Source organism: Struthio camelus, chromosome 2 (assembly GCF_040807025.1).
Source record: "Struthio camelus isolate bStrCam1 chromosome 2, bStrCam1.hap1, whole genome shotgun sequence".
Taxonomy (NCBI): domain Eukaryota; kingdom Metazoa; phylum Chordata; class Aves; order Struthioniformes; family Struthionidae; genus Struthio; species Struthio camelus.
Genome location: NC_090943.1, coordinates 1515063 through 1542348, shown reverse-complemented (window position 1 = coordinate 1542348; position 27286 = coordinate 1515063). Strand labels below are relative to the sequence as shown.

General features: G+C 61.6%; 1 protein-coding gene across 3 annotated transcripts; it reads left to right on the top strand.

Moving 5' to 3' along the window:
- The first annotated feature begins 989 nt into the window (after positions 1-989).
- PTPN23 (protein tyrosine phosphatase non-receptor type 23) lies at positions 990-26433 on the top strand. Of its 3 annotated transcripts, none has more exons than XM_068933983.1 (25): positions 990-1148; positions 7359-7433; positions 9464-9591; positions 10873-10949; positions 11978-12027; positions 12591-12722; positions 13345-13425; positions 14091-14222; positions 14449-14496; positions 15186-15242; positions 17006-17064; positions 17365-17444; positions 17680-17794; positions 18368-18433; positions 18932-19077; positions 19477-19791; positions 20293-20447; positions 20666-20817; positions 21192-21371; positions 21674-23972; positions 24422-24606; positions 24804-24908; positions 24995-25133; positions 25213-25326; positions 25424-26433. In XM_068933983.1, exons 1-25 carry the CDS (start codon positions 1065-1067, stop codon positions 25961-25963), a joined length of 5514 nt encoding a protein of 1837 aa, XP_068790084.1. In that variant the 5' UTR covers positions 990-1064; the 3' UTR covers positions 25964-26433. The 3 variants fall into 3 exon arrangements, with proteins under 3 accessions (XP_068790084.1, XP_068790086.1, XP_068790085.1); XM_068933985.1 differs by lacking the exon at positions 990-1148 and adding an exon at positions 2293-3271; XM_068933984.1 differs by lacking the exon at positions 990-1148 and adding an exon at positions 2293-3302.
- Positions 26434-27286: the final 853 nt, after the last annotated feature.

Sequence of the window (27286 nt, the reverse complement as noted above, 5' to 3'; positions counted from 1 at the left end):
GGTGTGGGATGGGATGGGACGGGACAGAATGGGGTGGGATGGATGGAGATGGGGTGGGATGGGGCAGGATGGGATGGGATGGGATGAAATGGGGTAGGATGCAATGAAATGGGGCGGGATGGAACTGGGATGAATGGGGTGGATGGAGGTGATGTGGGATGGGGCAGGATGGGATGGTGTGGGATGGGACAGGGTGGGACAGGATGGGATGGAGTGAGTTGGGATGGGATGGATGGAGATGGGAGAGGATGTGGGATGGGGTGGGAAGGCCGGGGCAGGGCTGTGCCACCTGGACCACCCTTCCCCCCCCCCCACACACACACCTTGGGCAAGCAGGGACCCCTGAGCACCTCGCAGAGCTCCGCCACGGGTGGGCAGGGCCTGAGGGCTCCTTCGGCGAGAAAGGGGCACCCAAGGGCCCCTCAGCCGGCCTCGGGCCCTGAGTCCCCCGACGCCCTCCCGAGCAGGGTCCCAGTGTCCCCGGGGTCCCTGGCTGCCGGTGTCCTGGTGTCCCGGTGTCTCGGGGTCCCCGGGGTCCCTGGCTGCCGGTGTCCCGGTCCCGGCCGCTCCCTGCGCCCGCACCGGGTGTCGCGGCTCCGCCCCGGGAGCGCCGCGGCTGCGGGCGGGGGCGTCGCCATGGCAACCGCCCTCTCTTCCTGCAGGGGCGGGCGGGGGCGTCGCCATGGCAACCACCCTCTCTTCCTGCAGGGGCGGGGGCGTCGCCATGGCAACCGCCCTCTCCTCCCGCAAGGGGCGGGACGTGACCATAGGACCTGCCCCCTCGCCCCCCCCGGGGCGGGGCGTCGCTATGGGAACCGCCCGCCTTCGCCGCCGCCGGGGAGGGCGCGGGGCGTCGCTATAGGGACAGCCCGTTTCACCGCCCTCCCCGGCGGCGGGGCGTCGCCATGGGAGCAGCGCGCACGCGCAGCGCCGCAGGGGGCGGAGCGCCGCCGCCGCCGCCGGAAGTGAGGGGGCGTGGCCGGGGCGGGAGGACTCGGTTTCCCGTGGGGCGGCGCGCGCGCTTGCGGCGGGGCGGGCGGGCGGTGCCGAGGCGGCGGGCCGCGATGGAGGCCGTGCCCCGCATGCCCATGATCTGGCTCGACCTCAAGGAGGCCGGCGAGTTCGCCTTCAACGCCGCCGTCAAGAAGGTGGGGTCGGGGGGGGTGAGGGGGCGTGTTTGGGGTGCGGAGGGGGGAGGGCAGAGCTCGGGGAGGGGGGTTGGGGTGGTTTGGGGCGGGGGTTGGGGTGTTTGAGGGTTATGTAGTGGATAGGGGCTGTTTGGGGTATTTTTGTGGTGTGGGGGGGTGTCTGGGGTGGTTTGGGGTTTTTTTTGTGGTGTGGGGGCGTGTCTGGGGTGGTTTGGGGTGCTTTTTGTGGTGTGGGGGGTGTCTGGGGTGGTTTGGGGTGTTTTTGTGGTGTGGGGGGTGTCTGGGGGGTGGTTTGGGATTTTTTTGTGGTGTGGGGGGTGTCTGGGGGGTGGTTTGGGGTGTTTTTTGTGGTGTGGGGGGTGTCTGGGGGGTGGTTTGGGGTGTTTTTGTGGTGTGGGGGGTGTCTGGGGGGTGGTTTGGGGTGTTTTTGTGGTGTGGGGGGTGTCTGGGGGGTGGTTTGGGGTGTTTTTGTGGTGTGGGGGGTGTCTGGGGGGTGGTTTGGGGTGTTTTTGTGGTGTGGGGGGTGTCTGGGGGGTGGTTTGGGGTGTTTTTGTGGTGTGGGGGGTTTCTGGGGGGTGGTTTGGGGTGTTTTTGTGGTGTGGGGGGTGTCTGGGGAGTGGTTTGGGGTGCTTTTGTGGTGTGGGGGGTGTCTGGGGAGTGGTTTGGGGTGTTTTTGTGGTGTGGGGGGTTTCTGGGGTGGTTTGGGGTTTTTTGTGGTGTGGGGAGGTGTGTGTGGGGTGGTTTGAGAGTTTCTGTGGCAGATGGGAGTTGTTTGGGGGGGGTTCTGTGGTGGATGGGGGGTGTCTGGGGGTTGTGTGGTGGGTGGGGGATGTTTGGGGGGTGTGGGTTTTTTTGTGGTGTGGGGGGCTGTCTGGGGTGGTTTGAGGGTTTCTGCAGCAGATGGGGGTTGTCTGGGGGGGTTCTGTGGTGGGTGGGGGGGTGTTTAGGGGTTTCTGTGGTGGATGGGGGGGCTTGGGTTTTTTTTGTGGTGTGTGGGGGATGTCTGGGGGTTTTGGGGGTGTTTGCAGGGGTGTTTGAGGTCTAGGGGGGGTGTGTTTGGGATGCCACAGGGGGTGTGGGGCAGGGTGTCTCAGATCAGGAAAGGGGGTTGTGAGGGTGCCGGGGGTGTTTGGGGGACTGCAGGAGAAAACAAGGGAGCTGAGGGTTGCCACACTGGGGTAGGGGAAGGGCTGGGGGGCCCCAGTCCGGGGTTGGGGACTCCTGCGTGGGGTGGAGAAGGGACCGGGGGGACGCCCCATAGAGAGCTGGCAGGGCGGGTGGGTGCGGTGAGCTGGCCGGGTCTCCTGTGACACATGGCCCCGTCGGGGCTCTGCTGCACGCGGAGGGGCTGGAGCGAGGCCACGAGCGCGTCCGCGGCGCCCGTCGGCCCCCACGGGCTGCCCCTGCTCGGTTCGCTGCCGGCCAGCTTGGGGCGCGCTGCTGCCCGGCTCGTTGCCGCTGCGGGGCCTTCCTCGGCGGTCAGCGGGCGCCCCTGTTTGCGCTGCGCTCGCGGGCCCTCCTCGTCCGAGGGGCAGACTTTGGGGCGGAGGGAGTTTCTGATGCTTTAGCAGTGGGAGAGGCTTCGCCACCCGCCTCGGGGGCGAGCGATGTCTGGCGGAGTGAGTTGGCAAGTCTGACCCCGCAGCATGTGACCGTGCCGGCTCCGAGCGCTGCATCCTCTCTTCCACTGGAGACCTGCTGTGTGAGCAGCCTCCCGCTCCGTGGGCGCTCGCTGCGGCCCTGAGAGCAGCTCGGGGCTCCTCTGGCCGTGCTTGATGGCAGCGGTTATTTGTAATGTGCTGATGGGCTCCAGTGATGTTAAAAGATTCGGGTTCGAGTTCAAATGTTGTGTCCTTTGCTGCGTGTGGCTGTTATCTGGCTTCTCGTTTCATTCAGTTCCTGTGGACTTTTGTAGAAGAAGGAAGAAAAGGGAGGAAACTAAGGAAGAGCGATCTGGTTCTCCCGTTCCTAGCCGCTCGTTGCGTATGGAGCACTGTTTCGTTTGTTTTTCCAGCAGCAGTTGCTTTAAAGACCTAATCACTTCAGGGCACTGTCAGAGGGAAGTTAAGAGTCTAACATGGAGCCCCAGTGATCATCCAAGCGAGCTGCCCTAGAATCGTGAGGTACCGCCTCCAAAAGGCTGTGGCTGAGGAGGTTTGTCTTGAGCAGGTGTCAATTGTTAGGGGAAGATGGGCAGGCTTCTTAATTCCTAAAGGCCCCTGTTGGCCAAGGGCCTTACGAACCCCAGAGTACAGAGCTAACAGACAGGCAGGCTGAAAGGTTGTGCCGTCATAAAAAGGGCACAGCATGGCCTCATAGGTCAGGGAGGGTTTGGACCTGAAGGCTTCTCTTTGCCACCCAAAAAGAGACCAAAACAAACAGGCAGGTTGAAGGCCACTGCCCTGAAGTGGTAGGACTGACCTAAACCGTTCGGTGTTCATCCAGTGTTAGATGTCTCCCACGAAGGAGGAACGTAGTGTTTTCCCAGGCAGAAGAGTGATACCGCCAGCCTTGGCACCCAGAAGTGAAAGACTGGCAGGTGTCTGTCTCGCCGTTCTGAAAGACTTTGTGTCTGGCCTGTCTCAAAGCAACAAGTAGAAGAAAAAGCTACTTTAAACCAAGGCTTGGCATGGGGACTTGAACCCTGCCCTTTGCCTATTGCTCCATCTTTTGGGGAAGCTGGGATCTTCTCTCGCTTTGAACTTCTTATTGGAGCTCATCTGTGCACCTCAGGAGCTCTGTTCTCCCTTGGTGTTTTCCAGGCCCTCAAAATGTTTACTTCTGTAAAAGAAGACTCTTGCCGTTCTTTGAGATTTCTAACTGAGAAGCGTTACGCTACAGTAAATGTATTTCCATGCCTGTAGCACGTGCAGGCTGTCTTAGCGGGGGATGCTCCCCTTCTAGCTTTTGATTCGTTTTTATGAAATGAAGGGAGAGTAAGTACTTAATTACACAGCTGTAAACAAAAAGCTCCATTGATCACCAGCATTTTGTAGTGCCATCTAGGGACGAAAATTACCATTTACAAACTAACTGATCTTGAGCGAAAGGAGGCGGCTTTATCCCGCGTTAGCAGCCCTGCTGCCTGCCAGCACTCTGTGTTTTGCGGTGCCGTGGCCGGCTGGCAGCCTGTCGGACCTGCGCGGGGGAAGCGACGGGGCAGTGGCAGTGTCCCCCGCTGCTGCGCGGGCAGGACGGCGTCCCCGGAGCTGCAGTGACCCGGGAAGCGGCTACTTTCCCTGCCGGCGATTGTGGTTGGGAGCTGAGTCATGCCTCGCCGGCTGGGACAAGATGCAGCAGCCGGCAGCGAGGCGCAGGGCTTGCTGTTCCTGTTTGCTCAGGAAAGCCGGGCAAACCGGCGGCGGGCCCTCGCGGGCACCCAGGGCCACCGGGTGTGGGGGAGCCGATAAGGAGGAGAGGGTGACGTATAGGTCCAGGGAGTCACTTTGAACTGTGCTTTATTTAAGGGATTCTTTTTGCACGGCAGCAGGTTTAAATCTGTTTTAAACAACAGAGGCTTCCATGCCGCTGTTTGATCCAAATACTTTTGTGCTGGGTTTACGGCCTAGACATCACTCTGTGCTGCTGGTTTGTGAGAACTAAAGTGATGGCGAATCTAAATCTGCCGTGCTGGCTCTTGTGCTCACCAAGGTGAGGGCAGAAACGGTGAGGGAGGAGAGAAAAGTTTCCTCTCTTCTCGAGCCATGAACTGTGTTAATCTCGAGCGGGATGCTCCTGGTCCTTCATGTATGCCTGAATTTCCTTAATGTGACAGTCACTGGGAGCAAATCAAAGCTTTGGTGTCTGTCCGATGTGGGGCAAAGCTGGGCTGCAGGTTTCTGAGTCTTCCCCCTTTGCTGGTAGAGCCAGGAAGGTGGGATAAATTTCTGCTCAGGCTCTCGGAAGGTTTGGGCAACACTGCTGGAGGGTAAAGCGGCATGAGCTGTCTTCCGTCCGGAAGCGCTAAGCTCGTCGAAAACGTCTTTATCCAGGGCTGACAGAAGTCTTGTTAGAGACAGGCTTGGGGAGCTCTGTGCCCACAGTTTGTGTAGGGACGAAAGAAGCTTTCCTCATCCGGCCAGGAAACACGATCTGCTTGAAGCCACACTGGGCTTCAGCTGCGAGCTCTGGGACCGGCTGCCCCGCTGAATCGCGGAAGACTTTGGGGATAACTCCTGCCTCGCCTGGCAGTGGGGAGACATAACTCATTACCCTGTGGAGCTGAGCACTTTTCTCGGAGATGCTGGTGCAGTTTTCTTTTGTAATGAGTGTTTTGTCCTAGCCCTGGCTCCAGCTCCACCGTAACGTTCCCTGGGGGGCCCTAAGCCCTGTGCTTTTACAAGTAGGCACATGCTACCCCCTTTCATTTTCCTTTCCTTTTATGCCTCAGCATGATAAGCCTTATTTCTGGCTAGCTGCCAACTTGATATTCACCCTTTGGTGATCAGCAGTGGGCCTTCTTTAATCCAAGCAAGCCAAGCACAGATGGGTATAAGACATGAATCCAGAATAACTTCTCTTGGTCTAGCCTCAAATTAGGTCTATCCTGTTTGCTAGTGGCTTTTCAGGACCTTACGGCTGCGGCAGGTTTTCTTTATTTGAGCAAGCGAGCGTTTCCACTACAGCTCTGAAGCCCCTATCAGCTCCTAGCCCTGACGGATCGGTACCTCTCCCCCTGGGTTTCAGTTTTGCTTTTCCAAGAGGCTTCAAGCAGCATGGCAGAGGGCTGGGTTGGGGGAAGGCTGCTGCTCTTCGCTCAGGGCATCTTTCTTCACTGCTGCCGTGAGAGATGTGAACCCCATGGTCTTGCTACGGCCAGTCCCTTGCACCAACACGCTTCCAAGCGAGTGCCGATTTCCGTGTCAGATCCTACCTTGTCCTGTGTGTGTGTGAGGTGGTAGTTCTGCTTCTGGTCCAAACCCTGAACCATGCCGTTTGGAGGTGCTGACCTCTGCTGAGGGCCTTCTCTGTCCTCCAGCCTGGGTAGCAGAAGCCTCCTCGCACAAACTTTACCTTTTAGTAGACGTTGTTTGATTCCAGACATAACCTTTGGAGAGGTCCTGGCTCCCTGCTGGAAGCGCTGGTGCGTTTAACGCTTGGATTTTGCTTGTGATCCCCTTCCTTTGAGAACTGCTGTCACACGGTGTGCGTTTCTTTCCCAGTGTCCGTGGCCCTGCTGCGCAGCCAGGGCAGGGTTTATGTAGAGTTTATGGACTTGTGGTCTCCGCAGAGCAGTGACGGGGCTGGACTCTGGCACTGCCCTCGGGGTGGGCTTGGGTGCGATGGGGCTGCTCTGGTTTTTGCCCGGCACTGTTAGCACAGGGGAATGAGGCTTGTGTGAGCCATGGCAAACGGAGGCTGGTTTGGACGCGTTCCCTTCGTCACGAAACGCGTGATCCTTCAGTGCAGTCGGTCACGGTAGCCGTCCTGCGCTTGTGGCTGGGGAGCTGTGCTCTCTTCATGCCTCCATTATGGCTTGCTTGGCTTTGGGCATGTCAGCTCAGTCTCTTTGGGTTTTGGATGTCCCCAAACACCAGGCACTTGCTTATCTTCCCGACGACTGGCTCGAGAGGTGCCCGGAGCGCTGGTTGTGCCAGCGCCTTGCTTGCCAGGCAGCTTGTTTGGTGCAAGCTGTTCAGCTGCTCCTTCCTCTTGGAAGCCCCTCTCTCCTCATCCTCTCCCAGAGAGGCTTTGGTTCCCGCGTAGGCTGTAGCTTCGCCTCCTCGCCTAGCATCTTGTAGGACGGTGTGTTGCGTCCTGCACAGAGTGTCCCATTACAGGCTCATGTGCGCGCTCTCTCTCTCGCTCTCTCTCTCTCTGAAAAGTGCCTTCTCCACTCTGAGCCAGCCTTGCTGTCCGGCTCCTTAACGCTGTCCTCGGCTGTCCGCCCAGCTCGGACGGAGCCGGGGCCCATAGCGACTTTCTTCTAAAAAACAGCTTTGAGCCTCAGGGACCCTTGTGGCTTCCCTGCTCCTGCCAGGGCAGGAAGAACTGGAGGAGCTGGCGTGGAGTGGCAAGTGTCACCCCAGGCAGCTTGTCTCTGCCAGCCTAGACACGTATGTGGGAAAGCACCTGCCAGACCTGCCATAGGGACTTCTTCTGGGCCTTCCTGGAGAGCCTCTGGTTGTGGCTTTGGTTTGGGGCTGGGAAGGCAGCTCTTGTTAATGCTGTTGGATGGTGCCAGGCTCTCACCGCTCTCTCCCGCTCCAGTTTGTCCTGAAGAACTATGGGGAGAACCCGGAGAACTACAACGAGGAGCTGCGGAAGCTGGAGGTGCTCCGGCAGGTAAGGGTGGCACTGCCTGCACAGGGCCCTGTGCCTGTGCTCGCTGTGGTGGGCTCTGTCCCAAATCGCTTACAGTCCGAGCGAGATCTGAGACGTGTGAACCAGGGGAGCTGCTGATGGCCTGCTTCATGCTGGACTGGAGCAGTTCAGGGGGGAGTGGGTGCTCTCTGGTGCTGCGGACACGTCTGCTGGCTCCCAGCACCTCCCTTTGTTGAGAGCCGTGCCAGAGCACGCTCCCGTTCCTCAGCATCCCACCAGTGGCCTGAGGACGGGCTGTCCCCTGGATTCCCAGAGCTGATTTAGGTTTCTGAAGGTGTGTGTGCAGCAGTTGGGTGTTAGGGCTCCTCTGTACCACGAGCCCTCTCAGCCGCAGCACCGATGAACCTCTACGAGGAAGAGGTGACAGTGAGAAGTACCCACAGCACTGAGGCAGGGCTGGGAAGACTACGATCCATCTCCATCCCGATAGGCCTGTGGACTGGCAGCAATGGGAGCTTTCTCCCAGAAATCCCTTACTGCATCTGCTTCCTTGAATGTGGTTTATTTTCCCTTGAATACGAGTCCCCCATTAGATGGAAGGAACCATGTGGTCCAGTTGGGCTAGTGCCTGAGGTCTTCATGGCGAATGAATCTGCCCTTCATTATCAGGTCCTGGGTCCTAATATTAGCATTAGTCACTGGGTCGTCCATCTGGGAGCTGTTGAGCTGGGCTTTGTCTGGTCAGAGATGCAGTCCCTGTCCAGGAGAGCTGGCAGCTGAGAAATTCCAGTGGCAAAAATGACTGGAGAGGGCTAGCGGCTCGCCCAGAACTGGAACTGGTGCCAGTTTGTGCAGCCTTGTAGGTTTTACAGTGCCCCTGTAAGCATCGTGTGCAGGTTAGACCTGGGATAGTTCATGAGACTGGCTCCTGTGTCATGTCACAGCGTGGGCAGCTGCAGGGTCTCTCCCGCATCCCTGAAATGCGGCGAGGTTCTTTCAGCAGCCACAAAGATGGGCTGGTTGGACACCCTCACCCTGGGATCGGGGGACTTGGTTTGACATGGAAGCTAGAGCCTAAGAAACCTTTCCTGGGTGTCCTGCTCTGTCCTTCCTTCTCCCACCACAGCCTTGCTGCAGTGGCAGGTCTTGTAGCCTGATGATGTGTAGGAGACATCCCTTTTCAGTCACTCCCAAATTCTTCCTGTTCGTTATTTCGTCCTTAGAAGCCATTTAATGAGGAGAGCCGAGGCTCTTCCTCCTCGAATCGGCTACTCTGGAACCATCATGTTGCTCCCCTCTCCCTTATTTTTTTAGGGAAACAGACCTGTCTTTCTAGGTGCGTTGCGGGGATGCTTTCCCTAAGGCCAGGGCCGTCTTCTGTCCTGCAGAGTTGTTTGGAGCTGTGACTGGCCAGGCTACCCTAGCCCGGGGAGGTTGTGCCATTGATTGGTATAATGGTATAACCTTAATGGTATACCAAAATGGTATAATCTACCTTATTAGTCTCTGCCCCCTCCTTCACCCAGCCTGGCCTCTGGAGGAGGGGCTGGTTATGACAGTATGTGGAACGGCATCCACCATTGAGCTGTCTATACATGGTCACGTTTGTGGCACCTAGCGGGCGCGTGTGCGGTCTGGATCTTCCCTCCAGCATGAGTTACGCTGTCCGTCCCCTGGCTGGTGTCCACGAAGCTCCTCAAGTTGGGGCCTCACCAGCTGGCATGGTGCGGATACCGACTGTGAGCCCCACACGCTCTTGGCATCCTGCCCCTCTCCCCTCGCTTTGCAGGCAGCTCTGCAGCCCCCACTGGCATGCCCAGAACGGCTCACTCAGTCCGGTCCTTGTGGCAGCGTTCAGAGTGGAGTTGTCCCTGCGTAGAGCCCCCAGGAGAGGCAGAGGCAGTGGTAGCCTCCGAGGAGGCACCTGCTCCTGCCTGGAGCCCTCGCTGCAGACCAGCTGAGCACTGGGCCCTGCACTTTCTGGCCTGGTGTGTCACCTGGGAGAGCCAGTCCTGTCCCTGGGGTTGCCTGTTCCTCTCTCGCTCCCCCAGAGCGCCGTGAACGTGCCCAGGGACTTCGAGGGCTGCAGCACGCTGAGGAAGTACTTTGGCCAGCTCCATTACCTGCAGAGCCGGATCCCCATGGGCGCCGAGCAGGAGGCCGCCGTTCCCATCGCATGGTGAGGACAGCGGTGCGCCGCTTTTCCGGGGCTCAGCGGGGAAGGGGCCTCTTCGCTCTCTTCTGCATGCCTGCCGCAGGTCCTCTGGGAGTCATGCCTCACTCTTGCCTTCCTCTGCCTCCCCTAGGAGGTGGCCTGGTGGGCCAGCCTGCTTCTTGCCCGCTGGCCATGGTGTCTTGCAGGGGGGCTGGGGCAGATACCTCGTCCCTGTGCCCTGATTTACCTGCCTGTTCACGTCCCAATAGCTGCTCTGCCCTGGACTGCAGCTTGGTCCTGCTGCCTTCTCCATCCTCCCCTTCCCACTGGGAAACTGCTCCGTGCCCCCAGCTGTCAGAGCTCCCCCATCCTCGGCCTGCTGCTGAAGTGAGGAAGCTGGCCCAAACCGGAACGACTCCTCCCACTTCACCTCCCACGTCCTTCCCGGGAGCTGATACGTTCTGTCCCTGCTCCACACCTTTCCCCTAACCTGTTTCAAAACCCATCTGGGGAGAGCTAACTCTGTTGGGCACAAGGCCCCACGTGTCCATGACAGCATGTACAAGAGTGGCCAGGTCTGTGGCCCCTTGAGACTGGAGATTGGCAGGGAGACTGTCTTCCAGGAAGCCATTCGAGGTCAGTATAATAACTATTTTGTGTGTGTGGGTTTTTTTTATTGCACTTTTTAGCCAGTGGCAGATTTCCCTGCTGCTGAAGTGCAGCTGGCTAGCTGGCACAAGGGTGTCCTGGTAGTGGGACCCCTTAGGGAAGCAGCGTCCCGCTCCGGCGTTGGGACGGGAAGTCTAAGCTGAGCCCTAAGGCAACACGAGGCAGCGGCTGGCTGTGCAGCAATGCACGGCAGAGCTGGGACAGTGTCACCATGCAAGGTGACAGTGCTGCGATCCCACCACATGGCAGAGTTGCTTGGATGTGTGTAAAAGCGGTTTTGTGTGTGTGCACAAAGCCTGTACGAAGCCTGCCACATGGAGATGCATGGTCCTACCAGGTCCGCACAGGGCAATGCCTGGCTGGAGGGAGAAATCCTGACTGCTAAGGAGGCTTTTAAGAGACTCACCTCAAGCCTAAGCCTTCCATGGCAAATCCTGCCTTGCTGAAGGGACTCCTAAGTGAGGACTGGGCACATACAGCTGTGGTGTGCACTTCTCCCGCAATAACTCTGAGCGGTCTGGCCCTGTTGCCTTTCTCTGAACCTCTCCCAAAACACCCTTTCCCTGGCACATAGTCCATGTGCGAGAACGCCGCTAACTCCATCCGTAGCTGGTAACCAGTCTTCTCTCCTTAAAGGACAGAGATCTTTTCGGGCAAGACGGTGACTCATGAGGACATCAAGTATGAGCAGGCGTGCATCCTCTACAACCTGGGTAAGGTCCTGGGTGACCAGCTGCCCTGTTGGTCTGTGTGTGGCTTGGCACGAGGAAAACCCTCATCTCTGCCTGGCCTGTAGTCCCATGCGATCCCTCTGGGGCAGCCAGGCAGAAGCACTGCCTGCCTCATCCCACCAGCAGCCCCGTGGTTCAGCCTGGATGCGCGTCCTCCCCTCTTCTGCACTGCCTGCAAGACTGGGCACTCAGTGCGAGAGTGGCATGAGAGTTTGGCTTTGGCTCTTGTCAGAAAGCCGTTCCTCCTGGTCCCTGAGAGCCCTGCTTGTGCGCTGCCGTGTGTCTTGTTCAGGGACAGGCATTGCAAGGAGACGTCCCACTGAGTGGGAGCCACAGCGCTGGCAATGTGCTTTCTAGCGTGGTGACAGCCTGGGTCAGGCTGTGTCCCTCTCGCCCAGCATCCTGTCCGCCCAAGCATCTGTGGCGGGTGTGAGAACAGCAAACGTAACGCTTGTGCCCTAGCGCTCTGCAGCCTCTGACAGTCACACCTCAGAGCGGGGTTTTTTGGTAGGCCCCAAAGCGAGGCCGCGCTCAGTCCCCCCATGCAGAAGACATCTCCATCTCTGGGACTGAAGCTGCCCCTTTCGTTGCAGCTCAGGAGCCAGCTCCGCTCTCCCACTCGACAATGCACAGAGCAAAGTGGGTTAACTTAAACCCTGCACAGCGCAGGGCTATATAAGGGGCAGCTAAAGGTGGCATGAGGTAACACAGTGCCAGGGCCCCTTCTGAGAGATGGGTACTCCCTCAAGTTGGTAGAAACACACCCATTAAACCAGTGGCCTGCATCGCTGCAGCCCCATCCCACAGCGCCTGCCCCTCGCTGGGAAACAGTTGGTGTCTCTGCAGGTCTGAAGTGATTTAGGCTCTGCCTGTACAAGATGTCCAGCCTGGGTCATAGGAGCCACCGACTGGCAGAGGGGCTTCAACACTGCCTTGGGCTGGTCCGAGAGCGGTGGGTGGAGGCTGGCAGGGTGTGATCGCCCTGCTCAGCTGTGTCCCTGTTTCCGCAGGTGCGCTGCACTCCATGCTGGGTGCCATGGACAAGAGAGTGTCTGAGGAGGTAACGAGCCCAAAATGCCTTTCGGGTCTTCCCTGGATGACTTTTCTCTCTCATACGGTTAATAGCCATAAGCTGATAGCGCTAAGGGTTTCTTCTCTGTAACGTGGGTAGTTACAAGCATCTCTGTCAGAGACCAGCTCTGGATGTCTGCTCTGGCTAAGTATTGATGTATAATGTCACGATAGTGTCCCCCTCATGATAGTGTCCCAGCTGTGTCACCCCTGCCCAGTCATTGCTGTCCCGGCATCAGCTAGGGTCTGCTTGGCTTGCTGGCCAGGCTGAACTTCTTCCTACCCTCAGCGCTTAAGGCCAGGAAGGGAGAGATCCGACTCAGCATTCAGGTGCTGCAGCCCCTGAAAAAGGGGGAGTATCTGACCACAGCTTCAGGTTTGCACAGCCTAGGGGAAAGCACCAAGCTATTCAGAGCTTTCTAGGTTCAAAGCAACCCTGAGAGCCCCCAGGACTCACTTCCAAGCTTTTGGCAGCAGTGGGCGTGTGCCTACTGCTTGGCTTGCGTGCAGGAGGCCCGCGCATGCCTAACACGTGTTCTCCTGTCCACTCAGGGCATGAAGGTTTCGTGCACCCACTTCCAGTGTGCTGCTGGGGCTTTTACGTACTTGCGGGATCACTTCCCCCACTCCTACAGCGTAGACATGAGTCACCAGATCCTCAACCTCAACATCAACCTCATGCTGGTAGGGAGTGGGCTCTGTCTCTGCTGGGGCACTGGTCATGCCGGGGTGGCTCCTCGCATACCTCTGGGACAGCTGATGCCCTAATGGGAGAGGAGATGTATATCAGATTCGGTGTTCCTCACTGACTGAAGTTTGAGTCCAGCTCCTTGGAGCTGGACATGATGCTTTGTAGGCCTGCAAGGGCAGGCAAAGGAGCCTGGATTGGGGGAGTGAAGTGTGGCCGTTCCTGAGGAGGAGGCTTGGGCAGGAGTCGGAAGTACCAAATGAGAGTCATTTCCTTTAAATGTTCCTTTCCTGGTTTTGCTGCTTCTGAGAGGGTGCCCTGCAGTTGAAAACTGCCTTCGTATAGCTGTGCCTGTTCTCGGGAGCTGCACTGCCTGTCCAAGCTGGGGATGGAGCAGGGGGTATCTGGCCCTGATGTCACATATTGGCTGTTGTCTACTGGAGTCCAGGCTGCTGTAGGCACGGGACAGTGGCTCCTTCCCAAGCCCTGCTGGCTTCTCAAGAAAGGGGCAGTAGCTGGCAGGTGCTGCCAGAGGTCAAGGCCTGGGCTGGGTATGGAAGGGTTTCCCAAGGAAAGTGGATGTGGGGGAAGCTAAGAATTTCCCTCCGTCTCTGGTAGGGCCAGGCACAAGAGTGTCTCCTGGAGAAGTCCATGCTGGACAACAGGAAGAGTTTCCTCGTGGCCCGGATCAGTGCCCAGGTGAGCCACTGGATAATCTCTGCTGCACCAAGCTCTCGCTCTTTCTGTGTGAGTACTTGCCGTTACCAAAAGAGCCCGCTCCTGCTGTGTATGGGAGGGACATCTGGGATCAGGAACTTGGCAGGGGGTGCAAACCCTGCACAGCAGCAGTGCTGCTCTTTGTCAGCCCAGTTAAACGGCAGTATGGGGGTGCTCCCATCTCCTCACACTGTGAACGCAACCACCAACTCCTGAAAGGACAGTGTTGTAAAGACAGTTGAGTGTTTGTTCATGGTCTAGTTCAAATGAGGTCCTCCAGCTCAGTCCTCCCAAGGGACTGCACTAATAGCAGTCCTGAAGCTCTGCCTGCCTGAGATCCTCCTTACGTCGCCTGTGCTTTGGGTTTGCTCCAGCTTTTGAATTTCCTTGAAGAACACGTTTTAAGCCTACCGTGTGGGGCAAGTTCAGCACAGCAATGTAAGAGCTCCCTGGCTCTGACCAAAAATTCATCAGTAGTAGTGCGATAGTTTTACATTAGCTGGATGACCCGAAGCCTTGGACACAAATACTGTTGCCAGTGGATCTTCCTTTCCCTTGCTGCTCTCGATTTGAACTGGAATCAGACTTTATCTAGGGTTTCCAAACACCAGGCACCCCTGGCAATTCCTCCGTGTTTCTGTCTGTAGGTTGTGGATTACTACAAAGAGGCCTGCCGGGCTTTGGAAAACTCGGAGACTGCCTCGCTGCTGGGAAAGATCCAGAAAGACTGGAAGAAATTGGTTCAGATGAAGATCTACTATTTTGCTGCTGTGGCCCACGTAAGTGGGAAGAGCAGGCTGTGCGTTGGGGCGCTGCTTGGCTGTGACCCGCCCTTGGCTCCCACCTGGCCGACAGCTCGGGCTGCTCACCCCTGCCACAGGGCGGTGCTCACCAAAATACGGCTGACGAATGGGCTCTGGCTGTTCTGTGAGGTTTAACTGCCTTTTCAAAAGATCTCCCTCTAGATAAGAAGTTCTGACGTTGCCAATGCGTGTTTTGTTGCAGTTACACATGGGAAAACAGGCCGAGGAGCAGCAGAAGTTTGGGGAAAGGGTAAGCAGAGCCGTGTCAGCTCATCCAGTCTAGTCTGGGCTCTGGACTGAGGTCCTGCCCCAGGAGGGTTGAGTCCTGGGAGAGATCATCATGTTCGCGACCTTGGGTGTCCTAGGTCCTGGAAGCACATTTAAGACTGTGTCATTAGCCATGCCCTGCCTCTTGGGAGCGTGTATGGATAGCGCACAGTGCCTCTGGTGCACGGGGCTGTGTGTGCAGACAGCCAACAGGTGCACGTTTCTCCTGAACTGGCAGCAGTTTGGCGCTGGCCCTGGTGGGGATAGGAAATCGGTACCTGCTAGTTACCAGCCCTCGCAGTCGGGGAGCACCCTGTTGCCGGGCTGCCATTTCCCATGCAGCTCCCACAGGAGAATGAAGCTTCTGGGCTCACCCAGGGCTGCCCGTCGCAGGGTCAGGGCTGAGCTGCAGCACCGATGTCTGGTCGCTTCAAAGCAACTCTGTTAGCACTTGCCCAGTCCCTTTCTCCAAGTCCTTGTCTATCCCAAAGGCCAGTCCCTCAGCGGGGCTTGCTTGGAAGTGCCATTTGCTTGGGCCACCTCAGAAGGCCCTGTCATACTGAACAGAGCTGCAGCCCTCAGGAGTGTTTCTGCACGAAGCAAAGGCACCTGCTTTCGTGCCAGCTCCCGCATCCCTAAGGAATTTTGACCTAATTTCTGTTCTCTCTGCAGGTCATCTACTTCCAGAGTGCCCTGGATAAACTCAATGAAGCTATCAAACTGGCAAAAGTATGTTCCTTCAGGTAGTGGGGACTGGGTTTTAAAACCTCTCTGTTTGTTGTTGTCTCTGGGAGCCCTCCTTGGGCACGGTTCTTTCACGTCCCCGCTCTAGGAGCAGTGCCCAGGGAAAACCCCTGAGGCTGCTGGTGCTGGCAGCCACCAGGCACGGCTGTCCCCTACTGATGAAGGGGACTGAGTGACATGAGCGACTTGTGCTTTGCTGCTGCGAGACTGGAGGCTTTTCGGCCGCTGGTCTGGGAGCGGAGCTGGCACCATCAGGGTTTTGAGCTGCCTCCTGTCTGTGCAGGACCGCAAAGCCAGTTCGCTCCCACGAGAGCAGAGCCTCTCAAAGGGGAGGACAGAGGAGGCCAGCCCAGGGTCTGTGGGGAGAAGGGCTGGTGTGACAGGAGGAGCAGAGCTGGGCCCGCAGGTAGGGCCCGCTGAACTGTGCTACTCAGAGGCAGGCACTGCCTCTTTCTTAAGCTTTTGTGGATTTGGTTTGGTTTTTAATTGTTTGAGAGCATGTGAGCAGTGCCAGGAGGGCTGTGTGGCTGCAGTGCTCAGCCCTGCCTTGCTGGTGAGCTTCCCGCAGAGCTGTGGTGCTCTGGATGCAGAAGACGGTGCTGTGATGGGGTCTGTACGTGAAACTGTGGGGTACAGAGGATTTGGGGCTCCTGGAGATGTTTGGGTTTCTGCCCTGTAACTGCAGCATCTGGAGTCGAGTGTTTCAGTTCCCATACAGACGTTGGGATAACGTGGGCTGGGAGCTGCTTGGGGAGCAGTCTGCACTAATCCCCAAGGGTGTCCCTTGTGTCCATCCCTCCTGACTGTTGGTGCCTTGCTTGGCCCTGGAGAAGGTACCTCTCACTTGTATTCCTGTTCACTGCCCTCTCCTGAAAGTGCTCACTCAAGTGCTCAAGTGGTTTCCTTCTGATGCCATTCTCTGAGGGCTGCCTGTAACCCATAGCTCCAAGGGACAGCAGCCCTCCTGCTGGGCTGTGGAAAACCTGGTTTAACTCTCTCCAGTGCTTGAACCGATAGAAACTTCCATCTGTCTCCTCCCAGGAGGCTGCCCCAACCCCCAGGGCAGTGGGGCTCAGCTCTCTTCCTTTGGGTAGTGGGTTGCCTGTTGCTTGGGGCTCCCCTTGGGAGTGCAAGACCTCAAAGGTCCCAGTAGAGCATCGTTCCCCTGCAAAGATGGGGGCAGACCACCTCTTCCACTGTGCAGGTCCTGGTGTGGGGCCAGGAAGGTGCAGTTTGGCTCACGGGGACGAGAAAAGGAAAGAATTCAAGCCAAGGTATCTCAGAGCAGCACCAGGAGCATCCATTTCCGCATTCTGCATTGCAGCTGCTTTGCTGGCACATCCTGTGCTGCCTTTTCTCCTTGTAGTCTTAGTGAAAGCTCCAGGGCCTCTAGGTTACAGCCTGACCTGGGTGGTGGGGACAGCAGGCGCGCTCAGGCGGTAGCGGTGTGGTATTGTGGGAACGATGTTCTGGGGACATCACCGTGGCTGGGGAAGGAGGTGCAGCACTTGCCTCAGCGGGGGCTCGGGGTTCCCCGTGTCACCGTTTGCTCCGGTGAAGGTCAAAGCTTTGGAAGCGGAACCAAGTGCAGTGCTGGGAGCTGCCAGCTGGCTGCGAGCCCTCGCTGGTCGGCGAGGCTGCTGCTGGCACCTAGGAGACTTGGGCTGTGACCGCTGCACCAGGGCTGGGGTTGGCCACTGGGGCAGCGCTACCCATTGCCCGGCCTGCGCTAACTCTCACTTCTGCAGGGCCAGCCGGAAACCGTCCAGGAAGCCCTGAGATTCACCATGGACGTAATCGGTGGCAAGTGAGTCTGGGCACAGGGTGTTCCTGGATGTAGTGGTCCCGCCTCTTCGGAGGTCAGAGATATCTGGGTGGCCAGAGTAGCTGAGGGAACAGCTTTGGCATGGCAACATCCCTGAGCGGCTCTGATCCGCTGCCCGAGGCGCTTGGGCCGCGTGGCTGCTGTGGGAATTGCTCTTTGCTCCCCCTGGAGCCGGTCCAAGAGGGGCAGGGCCTGACCCTGTTGCGAGTATGCTGGGGAGCCTGGGGCAGGGCCTGCTCCTCACCGTAGCATCCTCAACGTAGCGTCACTTCTTGTTTCCAGGTACAATTCAGCCAAGAAGGACAATGACTTTATCTACCACGAAGCTGTGCCTGCCTTGGACACCCTGCAGTCCGTGAAAGGTGAGGCCAGGCAGCGCGCTCTCCGAAGAGTTGCGGTTGCTGGTGGGAGAGGTGCACACGGTGATGGACAGTGGAGCCTTTGGGTCAGCGAGGCCTTGTGCCATGATGTCCTGCCTTCCCTGGGATCTGCTGGGAGTGAAGGTGTTGGGCAGGAGGACCTGCCTTGGGCGCGGAGGGGAGATCAGCTCCCGTGCAGAGGTTTGGGACAGCCATGTGTTGTGTGTTTGAACCCTAGGTGCCCCGCTGGTGAAAGCCCTCCCTGTCAACCCCACGGACCCAGCTGTCACCGGCCCTGATATATTTGCCAAGCTGGTTCCCATGGCCGCCCACGAGGCGTCTTCGCTGTACAGGTGTGTCCTGGGCCACATCGCGGGAGGGCACAGCTCTGGCTAGAGCAGAGCACCCAGCTGGCTGCCTGTGGAGCTGGGAGCAGCAGATCTCCAGCACCAGGCTCAATAAGGGGACCCTGTCCCAGCTCAGCCCTTCTGCAGGCTAATGGGAGCTGAAGGGAGCCAAACCAGCACCAGAGGTTTTCTTGGGGAGCTGCTACCTTCCCAGAGCATCCCCTCTGAGGATCTCCAACTTCCCCATTGCCACCCCTGGGGGTGGCTGAGACAGGCAGTTACGGAGAGCTTGTCACAGAACAGCTCCCCTTGAGGTGAGTCCAGGCTCAGAGGCTCCTTACAGGCCACCCATGGTTTGTCCCCTAGCCATCCTCTTGTCCAGCTCCTGTCCAGCGTGTCTCTCCTGGCAGCTGAAGGAGAGCTACTCTGGCCTCGCTGTCCCAAAAGGCCACATGCAGCAGGCCCAGAGGTTTCAAATCTTTGGCTGCTTCCTGCAGGGCTTAGGGCACTTGTAACTCATGAGTGGAGGCTTCCCAAGCACCTTCACAGCATTAAGGGGTTTTATTTCCTCTGTTGTAGCGAAGAGAAGGCTAAACTGCTGAGAGATGTGATGGCAAAGATCGAAGCCAAGAACGAAGTGCTGGAGTAAGTGTGAGCTATGCCTGAATGGGGCCCTGGTGTCCTCTTCCCTGCTAGAGACCTTGACACGAAGCAGCGATCCATGCTTCCTGCAGCCTGGCATGGGGCTGTCCTGCTTGTCCCCTTGCCAGGTTTCCCGCCCGTGTCCAGCTACCCCAACGCGAGAGCCTTTCCTGGCGCTGAGGGGAACGCAGGCATCTCTGATCTCTGCCATCCCTTAGCCCTTGTGCTGAACAAGTCCAAAGCCTGGGCTGCCCAGGTCTGACTGAGGAGCGGCTGGGCCTTTCCACCAGCGGGGACCCAGCTGCAGTGACCCTTCCCCAAATTCACCATGTGGTTCTGCTCGGTCTGTTGGCCGTGGTGGCTCTCGGGGTGATGAGCAGCCGCAGTGCTCTGCCCCGTGATGGCTGCGGTTTGGGATGGGGGACCCTGCATGGAGCTGGGGAGCCTTCTCGTGCACCGGGGAGGCTCTGCCACTGCTCAGGGGCTTCTTCCTGCCCGTAGCCAGTTCATGGACTCCATGCAGCTGGACCCCGAGACCGTGGACAACCTGGACATGTACAGCCACATCCCCCCAATCCTGATGGAGAAGTGTGCCGCGCTGAGTGTGCGCCCGGACACGGTCAAGAACCTGGTCCAGTCCATGCAGGGTAGGGGCATGGGGACCTATGGGGGCCGTGGGAATGCCTGGCCCAGCCCTGCTAGCGTATCTGCAGCAAGGGGAGGGAGCCGTTCCCCATGCCCTGCCCGTGGGGTGCAGCTAGCAGGTTTGGTGCTGTCCGGAGACCGCTGCAGCCACGCAGAGCTCGATCTCCCCAGCACAAGTAGGCCCTGAGCCCGGCCTTGAGGCACCCGGGTCCTGGCATCCTTGCCTGCCTCCACTCCCTGCCTCTGGCAGCCCGCAGACTGGATTTACTGTGGGCTGCTGCGTCAAGGCCTAGCTTCAGGGTTGGAGCAGGGGGGGCCAAGCGAGTTGGGCCCGAAGGGCTTGTGGCAGGTGCTGGTTCAGCCGTTTGCCAGAAAAGCCATCTCCGTGTCTCTGCCTCCAGTGCTCTCCGGGGTCTTCACTGACGTGGAGGCCTCCCTGAAGGAGATCAGAGACCTCCTTGAGGAGGATGAGGTTCAGGAGCGGAAGCTGCAGGAGCTGCTCGGGAGGAGCCCGCCACCGCAAGCATCCCCTCCGTCCTCGGGGCTGGCTGAGGTCAGCAAGGAGTGCTCCAAGTACATGGAGGTGCACGAGAAGGCCAGCTTCACCAACACGGAGCTGCACAAAGCCATGAACCTGCACATCGGCAACCTCCGCCTGCTCAGCGGGCCCCTGGAGCAGGTCCGGGCCGCGCTGCCCTCTCCCTCGCTGACCGAAGGTGAGCCGCGGCGTGCAGTGCTGCGCCGGCAGGTGGGCCAGGCCGTGCTCGCAGCCGTTGTAGCCTCACGATTGTACCCCAGGCAGATCCGTGTCTCCTGCAGCGCCTCTTTGGGGCTTCCCTGGGTGCCCTGGTGTTGGCTGCCCTGTGCGAGGCTCGGGCAGAGTTGTCACGGCATCGCCTTGCTGCACGGTCCGTCGCAAGCTGGGGTGGGGGCTTGTCCCCCCATAGAGCAAGCAAAGTCTTGGGGATCCTGGTGTGGGGACAGGTGACAGAGCACATGTGGCAGAGACCTGGTTGCTGTCTCAGCGAGCACCAGTGAGCCCAGCACCGCTACTGTCAGGTGCTGGGTGTGCCAGGGCAGGGCGCAGATGGGCTCCTGCCCCCTGTGATTCCTTCCTGGTGGCTGCAGCATGTCCCATGAGCAGGCTCAGGCTGGGAACACCACGCAGGACCGGGCAGGGGTCTGGCATGGCCACTCAGCGCTGCCTGTCCCCTCAGATGACAAGCAGGTGCTGCAGAACCTGAAGCGGATCCTGGCCAAGGTGCAGGAGATGCGGGACCAGCGGACGTCCCTGGAGCAGCAGCTGCGTGAAATGATCCAGAAGGACGATATCACCACCTCACTGGTCACCACCGACCGCTCTGAGATGAAGGTGAGTCTTGAGCAGCAGCGGGGCTGGCCAGAGTTGAGGATCCAGCCTGGAGCTAGATGCTACCTGTGGTGTTTGGGAAAGCTTCTCCTGGGCCCTGCACGTGCAGCACATCCCAATTGGGGCCGTGGCAAAAGCTCTGCCCCATCCCAGCCCTCACCCTGGCCCCGTGGTGGCATCAACCACTTGTGGCCCCTGAGATCTTCCTTTTCCCTTGGCAGAAACTCTTTGAGGAGCAGCTGAAGAAATATGACCAGATCAAGGTGTACCTGGAGCAGAACCTGGCTGCCCAGGAAAATGTCCTGAAGGCCCTGACGGATGCCAACGTCAAATATGCGGCCGTGCGCAAGGCCCTGGCCGAGGTGGAGCACAAGTGAGTGAGCGGGGGAGCGCAAGTGAGTGAGCGGGGGACTGGGGCAGGGGGCGCTCTCCTGGGAAGACTATTCCCAGATGGGGTCTTGGTGTGTGGGAACAGCCCTCACCCACCCTAAGGTGAGGCTGCCCAGCTTGAGTGTGGGGTCACTGCTGGCTTTTCTAGTCTGTCCCTTGTTGTGGTCCGGTGCTGGGGGGCCAGATTAGGTGTTTGCACCCGTCCCTCCCTGGTGGCTGCTGGCGTTCCCTGGGTCCCAGGAGCTGTGACCAAGCAGTGGCAGCGATGCGCAGCCCTCTCTGCGGACACATGCATGGCACGGCATTACTCCGTGCCAGCCCTCTGCCCCCAGTCCACCCTGTGTCCCCTCTCCCCAGGTGGAACACCACTGTTCAGACCTTGGTGGCCTCATACGAAGCCTACGAGGACCTGATGAAGAAATCCCAGGAGGGGAAAGATTTCTACACGGACCTGGAGGGGAAAGCTGCCAAACTGCTCGAGAAGGCCCGGGCAGCCTGCCAAGCTGCTGAAGCCAACAGGCAGCAGATCTTGGAGAAGTAGGTGGTGCCGTGTCCGGTGCAGAGGGAGACAGGAGTGCGTGGGCCTGAGGGGACCTGGGGCCACGTGGAGCATGAAGCTGGACTGGGCTTGGGTTGGGGTCTGAGCCCCTGCTTGCGCTGAGGGAGGTGGGAGCCACCTTTGGATGCGAGTTGGTCTGTGGTCAGCTTGAGGGAACCATGGCCATGGTTTTGTGGCCACCACTGTCCCCGAGTGGGTAGATGGACACCACTGACCATCGCAAGCAGAGGTGGAGGCTTTTCCAGCCTGTCCCCCGTTGACGTTTGCCACCTCCCGACAGGGAGATGAAGAAGCTGCCACCCCCTCGGCCCACAGCCCCCAAACCGGCCTTGCAGAAGAAGCCGTCGGAGCTGGAACTGGAGGCGGCCGGGGCTCTGGACGCCGGCGACCTGCCGCCACTGGGCACCCTGGGGCTGGCGGACCTGCCGGAGGACCTGCGGAGCCTGCCCCCGGACGTGCTGGCCGGGCACCTGGCCCGCCTGCCGCCCGCCACGCTGGCCGCGCTGGCCCTCGACCCGGCGCTGGCCGCGGGGCTGCGACCCGCTGGCCCCGAGCTCTCGCTGCCCGCTGCCGGGCTGGCCAGCGCCCCCCTGCAGCCGCCCCCCGGCCCCTTCGCCCCTGCCCGCTTCCCCGCCGCCCCTGCCCTCCCCGGGCACTACCGCCCGCCAGTGGTGGCCGCCTCCGCCCCGGGCCCCTTTCCACCTGGCGGCCCCCCGGTGCTGCCGCCGCAGCTCCTGCAGCCCTCCGCCCCGCAGGCTGCCGGGCCCCCTCCCAGCTCGGCCCCCTCCTCTGCCCCCCAGCTCTTCCCGGCCGCCCCACTGATTCGAGGACCCGTGCAGCCCACTTACACCGGGCCCCACGCGCCACCGCCACGTTCGTCCCCGCAGCACGGCCCCGTGCCCGGCTCCACTCCGGTTCCCAGTGCTTCCTACGGCCTGGTCCAGCCCGGAGGGCCCGTGCCCGGCCCCGTCCGCCCCCCTGCCCCGGGGCCAGCGCTGGTTGGGGGCCCCGAGCCGGCCCCAGGCATCCGGCCGGCCACCACCACTGTGGACAGCATCCAGGCCCCCATCCCCAGCTGCGCCGCTCCCCATGGCGGCGGGCCCCCGCGGCTGCCCGGCCCAGGGCCAGCTCTGCCCCCGGGGGGCTTCCTGGCCCCGCAGCGCCCCGGCGGCCCCCCGGCCCCTTTTCCCTACCCCCAAGGGGGGCTGCAGCCCTTTGGGCAGCCGGCTCAGCACCCTTTCCCACCCGGGCAGCACCCGCACACCTTTGTCCCCGCAGCCCAGCTCCAGCCTGGCCTGGAGCTGCCAGCTCGGCCCCAGGGCCTCGGCGGCCCCCAGCACTTCCCCCCGGCAGCCCCCTTCCTGCCCTCGAGCAGGCCCCCGGCCCCGCTGCCCTTCCAGCCGCCGTCTCGGCCCCCGCTGGGCCCCCCGGCGCAGTTCGCCCAGCCCTTCTCTGGCCCCATGGGGCAGCTGCCCCCGGCGGCGCCCGGCCAGGGCTCCCTGCGCCCGCAGCTCTACCCGCTGCCGGGCCAGGACAAGCTGCCGCCGCACGGGCTCGCCCCCCACGCCGGGGCCCTGCCCTTCGCCACACCGGTGCCCAGGCCCCCCGGGCCGAGCATCTCGCCTGCGCCGCCCCTGCCCGCGGTGCTGGGCGGGCTGCAGCCGGTGCCCGCCAGCTCCGCCGCGCTGCCCTTCCGCCCCAGCCCTGCCCCGTGCCATCCCAGCGCCGTGGCCCTGGGCGCCCCTCAGCCTGCTCCGGCCAGCCAGCCCGGCCCCCACCACGTCCCCCCCTCTGCCAGCCCTGTCCTAAGCCAGCTGCAGGGCCCCGGCATGGTGCAGGGCCCGCTGGTGCCGTCCCCAGCGCCCTCGCCGCAGCCCGCCTTGCCCATGCAGCCCCCGGCTCTGGTGGCCGGCTCGGGCGCGCTGCCGCAGAGACCTCCGCCCTCGCTGACGCCGGGCTCGGCCCCGCTCGCCCAGGGCCCCGGCGAGGCCCCCTTCCAGCGGCAGAGCTCCTCCACCGACGACCTCCTCTCCTCCAGCCCCGAGAGCCAGCATGGTGGCTCCAAGGCAGCCGTCAGCCAGCCTCTGCTGCAGCCCACCAAGGCTGATGCCAAGGAGGGCCAGAAGCCCAAGGCGGTGCAGCTCATCGAGAACGACCCCTACGAGAAGCCGGAGCGCGTCCTGCGGCTCCTGGCGGAGCTGGACCGCTTCCGGGGCCTAGTGGAGCGCCTGGAGCGCCCGGGGCCCGGCGGCGCCACTGAGCTCGATGCCGTCTGGAAGGAGCTGCAGGATGCCCAGGAGCGGGATGCCAGGCAGCTCTCCATCGCCATCGCCCGCTGCTACTCCATGAAGAACCGTCACCAGGACATCATGCCCTACGACAGGAACCGTGTCGTCCTCTACTCGGGCAAGGACGACTACATCAATGCCAGCAGGGTGGAGGACCTATCGCCCTACTGCCCGACCATCATCGCCACCCAGGCCCCGCTGCTCGGCACCGCTGCCGACTTCTGGCTCATGATCTACGAGCAAAAGGTCTCCGTCATCGTCATGCTGGTGTCGGAGCAGGAGCTGGACAAGGTAGGCTCTTTCCTGCCCGCCCAGTGCTGGTGCCGCGTGAGAGCTCGGCTGGTGAAGCACGCTGGCCCTGGGCTAGAGCTCTCTGCAGCCCTGAAGGAGGTGGAGGGAGGTTCCCTGTCCATCTCGATGCCCGTCGCCCTCTCCTCACGCAGCCAGGGTCATGAGGGGTCCTAAGGTGCTGAGACCAGCTCTTGGTGGCCATGGGACAAGGGACACCAAAGCCTGGGTGGCTCTTCTGCTCCTTCCCAGGTGCAGCTGCAGCTGTGCCGCAGCTCCCAGCCCTGGCAGGGGTGGGTGAGGCTGGGGAGGGATGGCTTGGGGACGAGTGTCCCCAGGCAGCTCCTCGGTGGCCGGAGCTGCTGCCCCGTGGTGAGAGGGTGACGTGGGGCTGTCACGGGTGTCGTACCCCACATCAGCTCCCCACTGCTTTTTCCATCCTCTCCCCTCAGCAAAAGGTGCTGCGATACTTCCCGCCGGAGCGGGGCCAGCCGGTGGTGCAGGGGCCCATCACCCTCGTCCTCACCAGCCTCAAGGCCACCCCCACCCACGTGGAGAGGATGATCACGCTGCAGTACCGCGACCAGAGCCTCAAGCGCACCGTCATCCACCTGCAGTTCACGTCCTGGCCGGAGCTGTATGGCATGGGGGCAGGGGACAGGGTGTGGGGGGCGGTGTGTGTGTGGGGGGGGGGCAGGATGTGACCACGTATGTGTCCTGCTGGAGCCCCCTAGGGCTGCTGGGCTCCAGGGGAGGGTGTTTGGGGTTGGAGGGAGCACTGAGCCCTCTCCTGGGCTCGGGGCCCCCCTCCCCAGCGACCCTCGTCCCCCGCAGGGGCCTGCCCGACAGCAAGGGGAGCCTCCTCCGCTTCATCCAGGAGGTGCACGGGCACTACCTGCACCAGCGCCCGCTCCACACCCCTGTGGTGGTGCACTGCAGGTGAGCGGGGGCCGGGGGGAGGCTCTGCGCCCCCGTGGGGGCCCCGCCGCCCCCATGTGCCTGACCCGCCACCACTCTCCCCGCAGCTCCGGCGTAGGCCGCACCGGGGCCTTCTGCCTGCTCTACGCGGCCATGCAGGAGGTGGAGGCCGGCAACGGCATCCCCCACTTGGCCCAGCTGGTGAAGCGGATGCGGCAGCAGCGGAAGCACATGCTGCAGGAGAAGGTAGCGGGGCCGGGGTGGGGGGCCAGGAGGGGGGGGCCGCTGCTGCGGCTGACGCTCACCCTGCTCTCCTCTCCTGCAGCTCCACCTCAAGTTCTGCTACGAGGCCGTCCTGCAGCACGCGGAGCAGGTGCTGCACCGCCACGGCGTCGGCACGCCCACCGCCAGCAAGCCCACCAACAGTGCCTCCCCCAAGGTGGGTGCGGCGGCGGGCCCTGCCACGGTGGCACCAGGGGCTCTGCAGCTCCCCCTCTCCACCCCCCCCCGGACTGAAGGGTGTTTCTCTCTTGCAGCTCTACTTCCACCAGGACCCCCAGGACCTGGTCCTGGGTGGGGACATGCCCATCAGCTCCATCCAGGCCACCATCGCCAAGCTGAGCATCAAGCCGGCAGGGGCCGGCGCGGAGCCTGGCGGCAGCTGGACACCAGAGCCTGTCCCAGCACCCGAGGCCCTGGATGCGGAGGTGACGCTGGCGCCTCCGGACAGCGCCGTGGATGGCGTCGGCGCTCCTGTCCCGGAGCTGCCCCCGCCGGGGCCGCCCGTCCCCGAGGCGGCTGCTGACGCCGAGAGCAGCAACCACGTGGAGGAGCTCCCGGAGGCGGCCCAGGGCGAGCCGGCTGCGCCCCCGGTCGCCCCCTCCTCCTCCTCGCTGGAGCTGCTGGCCTCCCTCACGCCCGAGGCCTTCACCCTGGACGCCTCCCTCAAGGGCAAGCAGCGGATGAACAAGCAGAACTTCCTGCAGGCGCAGACGGGCGAGGGCCTGCGGGGGCCCCGGCCCAGCGACGACCCGCTCAGCATGCTCGACCCGCTCTGGACCCTCAACAAGACGTGAGGGGCAGGCGGGTGGGGTGGGGGGGATCCCTGGGTGCTGCTCTGTCCAGCCCTGGCCTGCGGCGGCGGCGGGGGTCCCTTCTCCCGCCTGGGGGTCCCCGTTCACAGCACTACAGCTATCGCCTCCCCCAGGGCCCACGTCCTGGGTGCCTGGCTGGGGCCCCCTTTGGGGTGGCAGCACCCCCATGGCCGGGGTCGGGGGGGGGCTGCGGCAGAGGGGGCTGGAGGGCCGCACAGGACCTACCTCACCCCTCCGCCTTGCGCGGGTGCAGCGGGGGCCAGCGCCAGTCTCGTTTGATCTTCCCCTCCCCAAGTTCGAACTGACTTTTCCAGCTCTTTGCTACTACAATAAAGCGTTTGACCTGGAGGTGGTGGGGGCTGAGCCGCGGCGGCGGGGGGGGTCGGGGCCTCGTCCGCGCGCCCCCAACGCTTCAGCAGCTGCTCAGCCCCGCTTGCGTTAGTTCAGTTTAATGCCTGTGTCTTTTGTACACGTTATAAAACACAATCTGGTACAAAAAAAGCGTCCCCCGTACAGTACAAAGCGTACAGCAGGGCTAAGGCCACCCAAGGCATGGCGCAGCCGGGGGCAGCGCTGGGCAGGGCCCCCCCCAGCCTCCCCCCCTGCTGCAGCAGGTCCCCCTCCAGCCCTGCGCGGGGGCCGCCCAGGCGCCGGCCCCTACAATCAGCAGGCTTCAGTTAAGACGGCTGCGTCGGGGAGCTGAACGCAGCGCGTTGGCCAGCCGGGGCCACGGTGGCCCCCCCCCCCCCCGGCACGCGCAGCTCGGAGGCTGGTGCAGTGTGCGAGGGCGGCGGGGGTCCCTGGCACGAGAGGAAGCCATTCCTGTGAGCGAGCGGGGTGCTGGGGCTCGGTGTGGCGCCCCCCCCCCCCCCCGCACTGGGGGCTGTCCTCCCCCTGCCCCGCTCCCCCTGCATCGGGCAGAGCATCTCCCCTCCTGCCCCAAGGGGGTTTCTCCCCATGACGCAGGGGGGAGGATGGCGCAAGGCCCGCAGGTCCCAACCTGAGAAAAGGCTCCTCTCCAGCAGCAGCAGGAGGAGGAGGAGGAGGAAGAAGGTGCTATTGCTGCATATTGGGCTAAGGTGTAAGCTTGGCGGCCACGCGCCAGCCAAGTCCTGCACCCACATCCAGGCGGCGGCGGGGCCGAGCCGCGGCTGCCCTGGGGCGCGAGGCCGGGCGCCTGGGCCGATTGGGGGGGGGGGGGGGGGGGGGGCAGGGCTGCTCCCCCACGCTCCTGCCGGAATAAATAAATATATACAGCACATAAATAAATAGGGCAGGAATGGCCGGCGCGCGGGACCAGCCGGG

Bases quoted from the DNA above. Each gene is read 5' to 3' on its own strand.
- PTPN23 (XM_068933983.1), top strand. From the start codon at position 1,065: ATGGAGGCCGTGCCCCGCATGCCCATGATCTGGCTCGACCTCAAGGAG. The intron at 17,445-17,679 runs GTGAGGCCAGGC...TTTGAACCCTAG, and splicing joins CACCCTGCAGTCCGTGAAAG to GTGCCCCGCTGGTGAAAGCC. The intron at 19,792-20,292 runs GTGAGCCGCGGC...CTGTCCCCTCAG, and splicing joins CTCTCCCTCGCTGACCGAAG to ATGACAAGCAGGTGCTGCAG.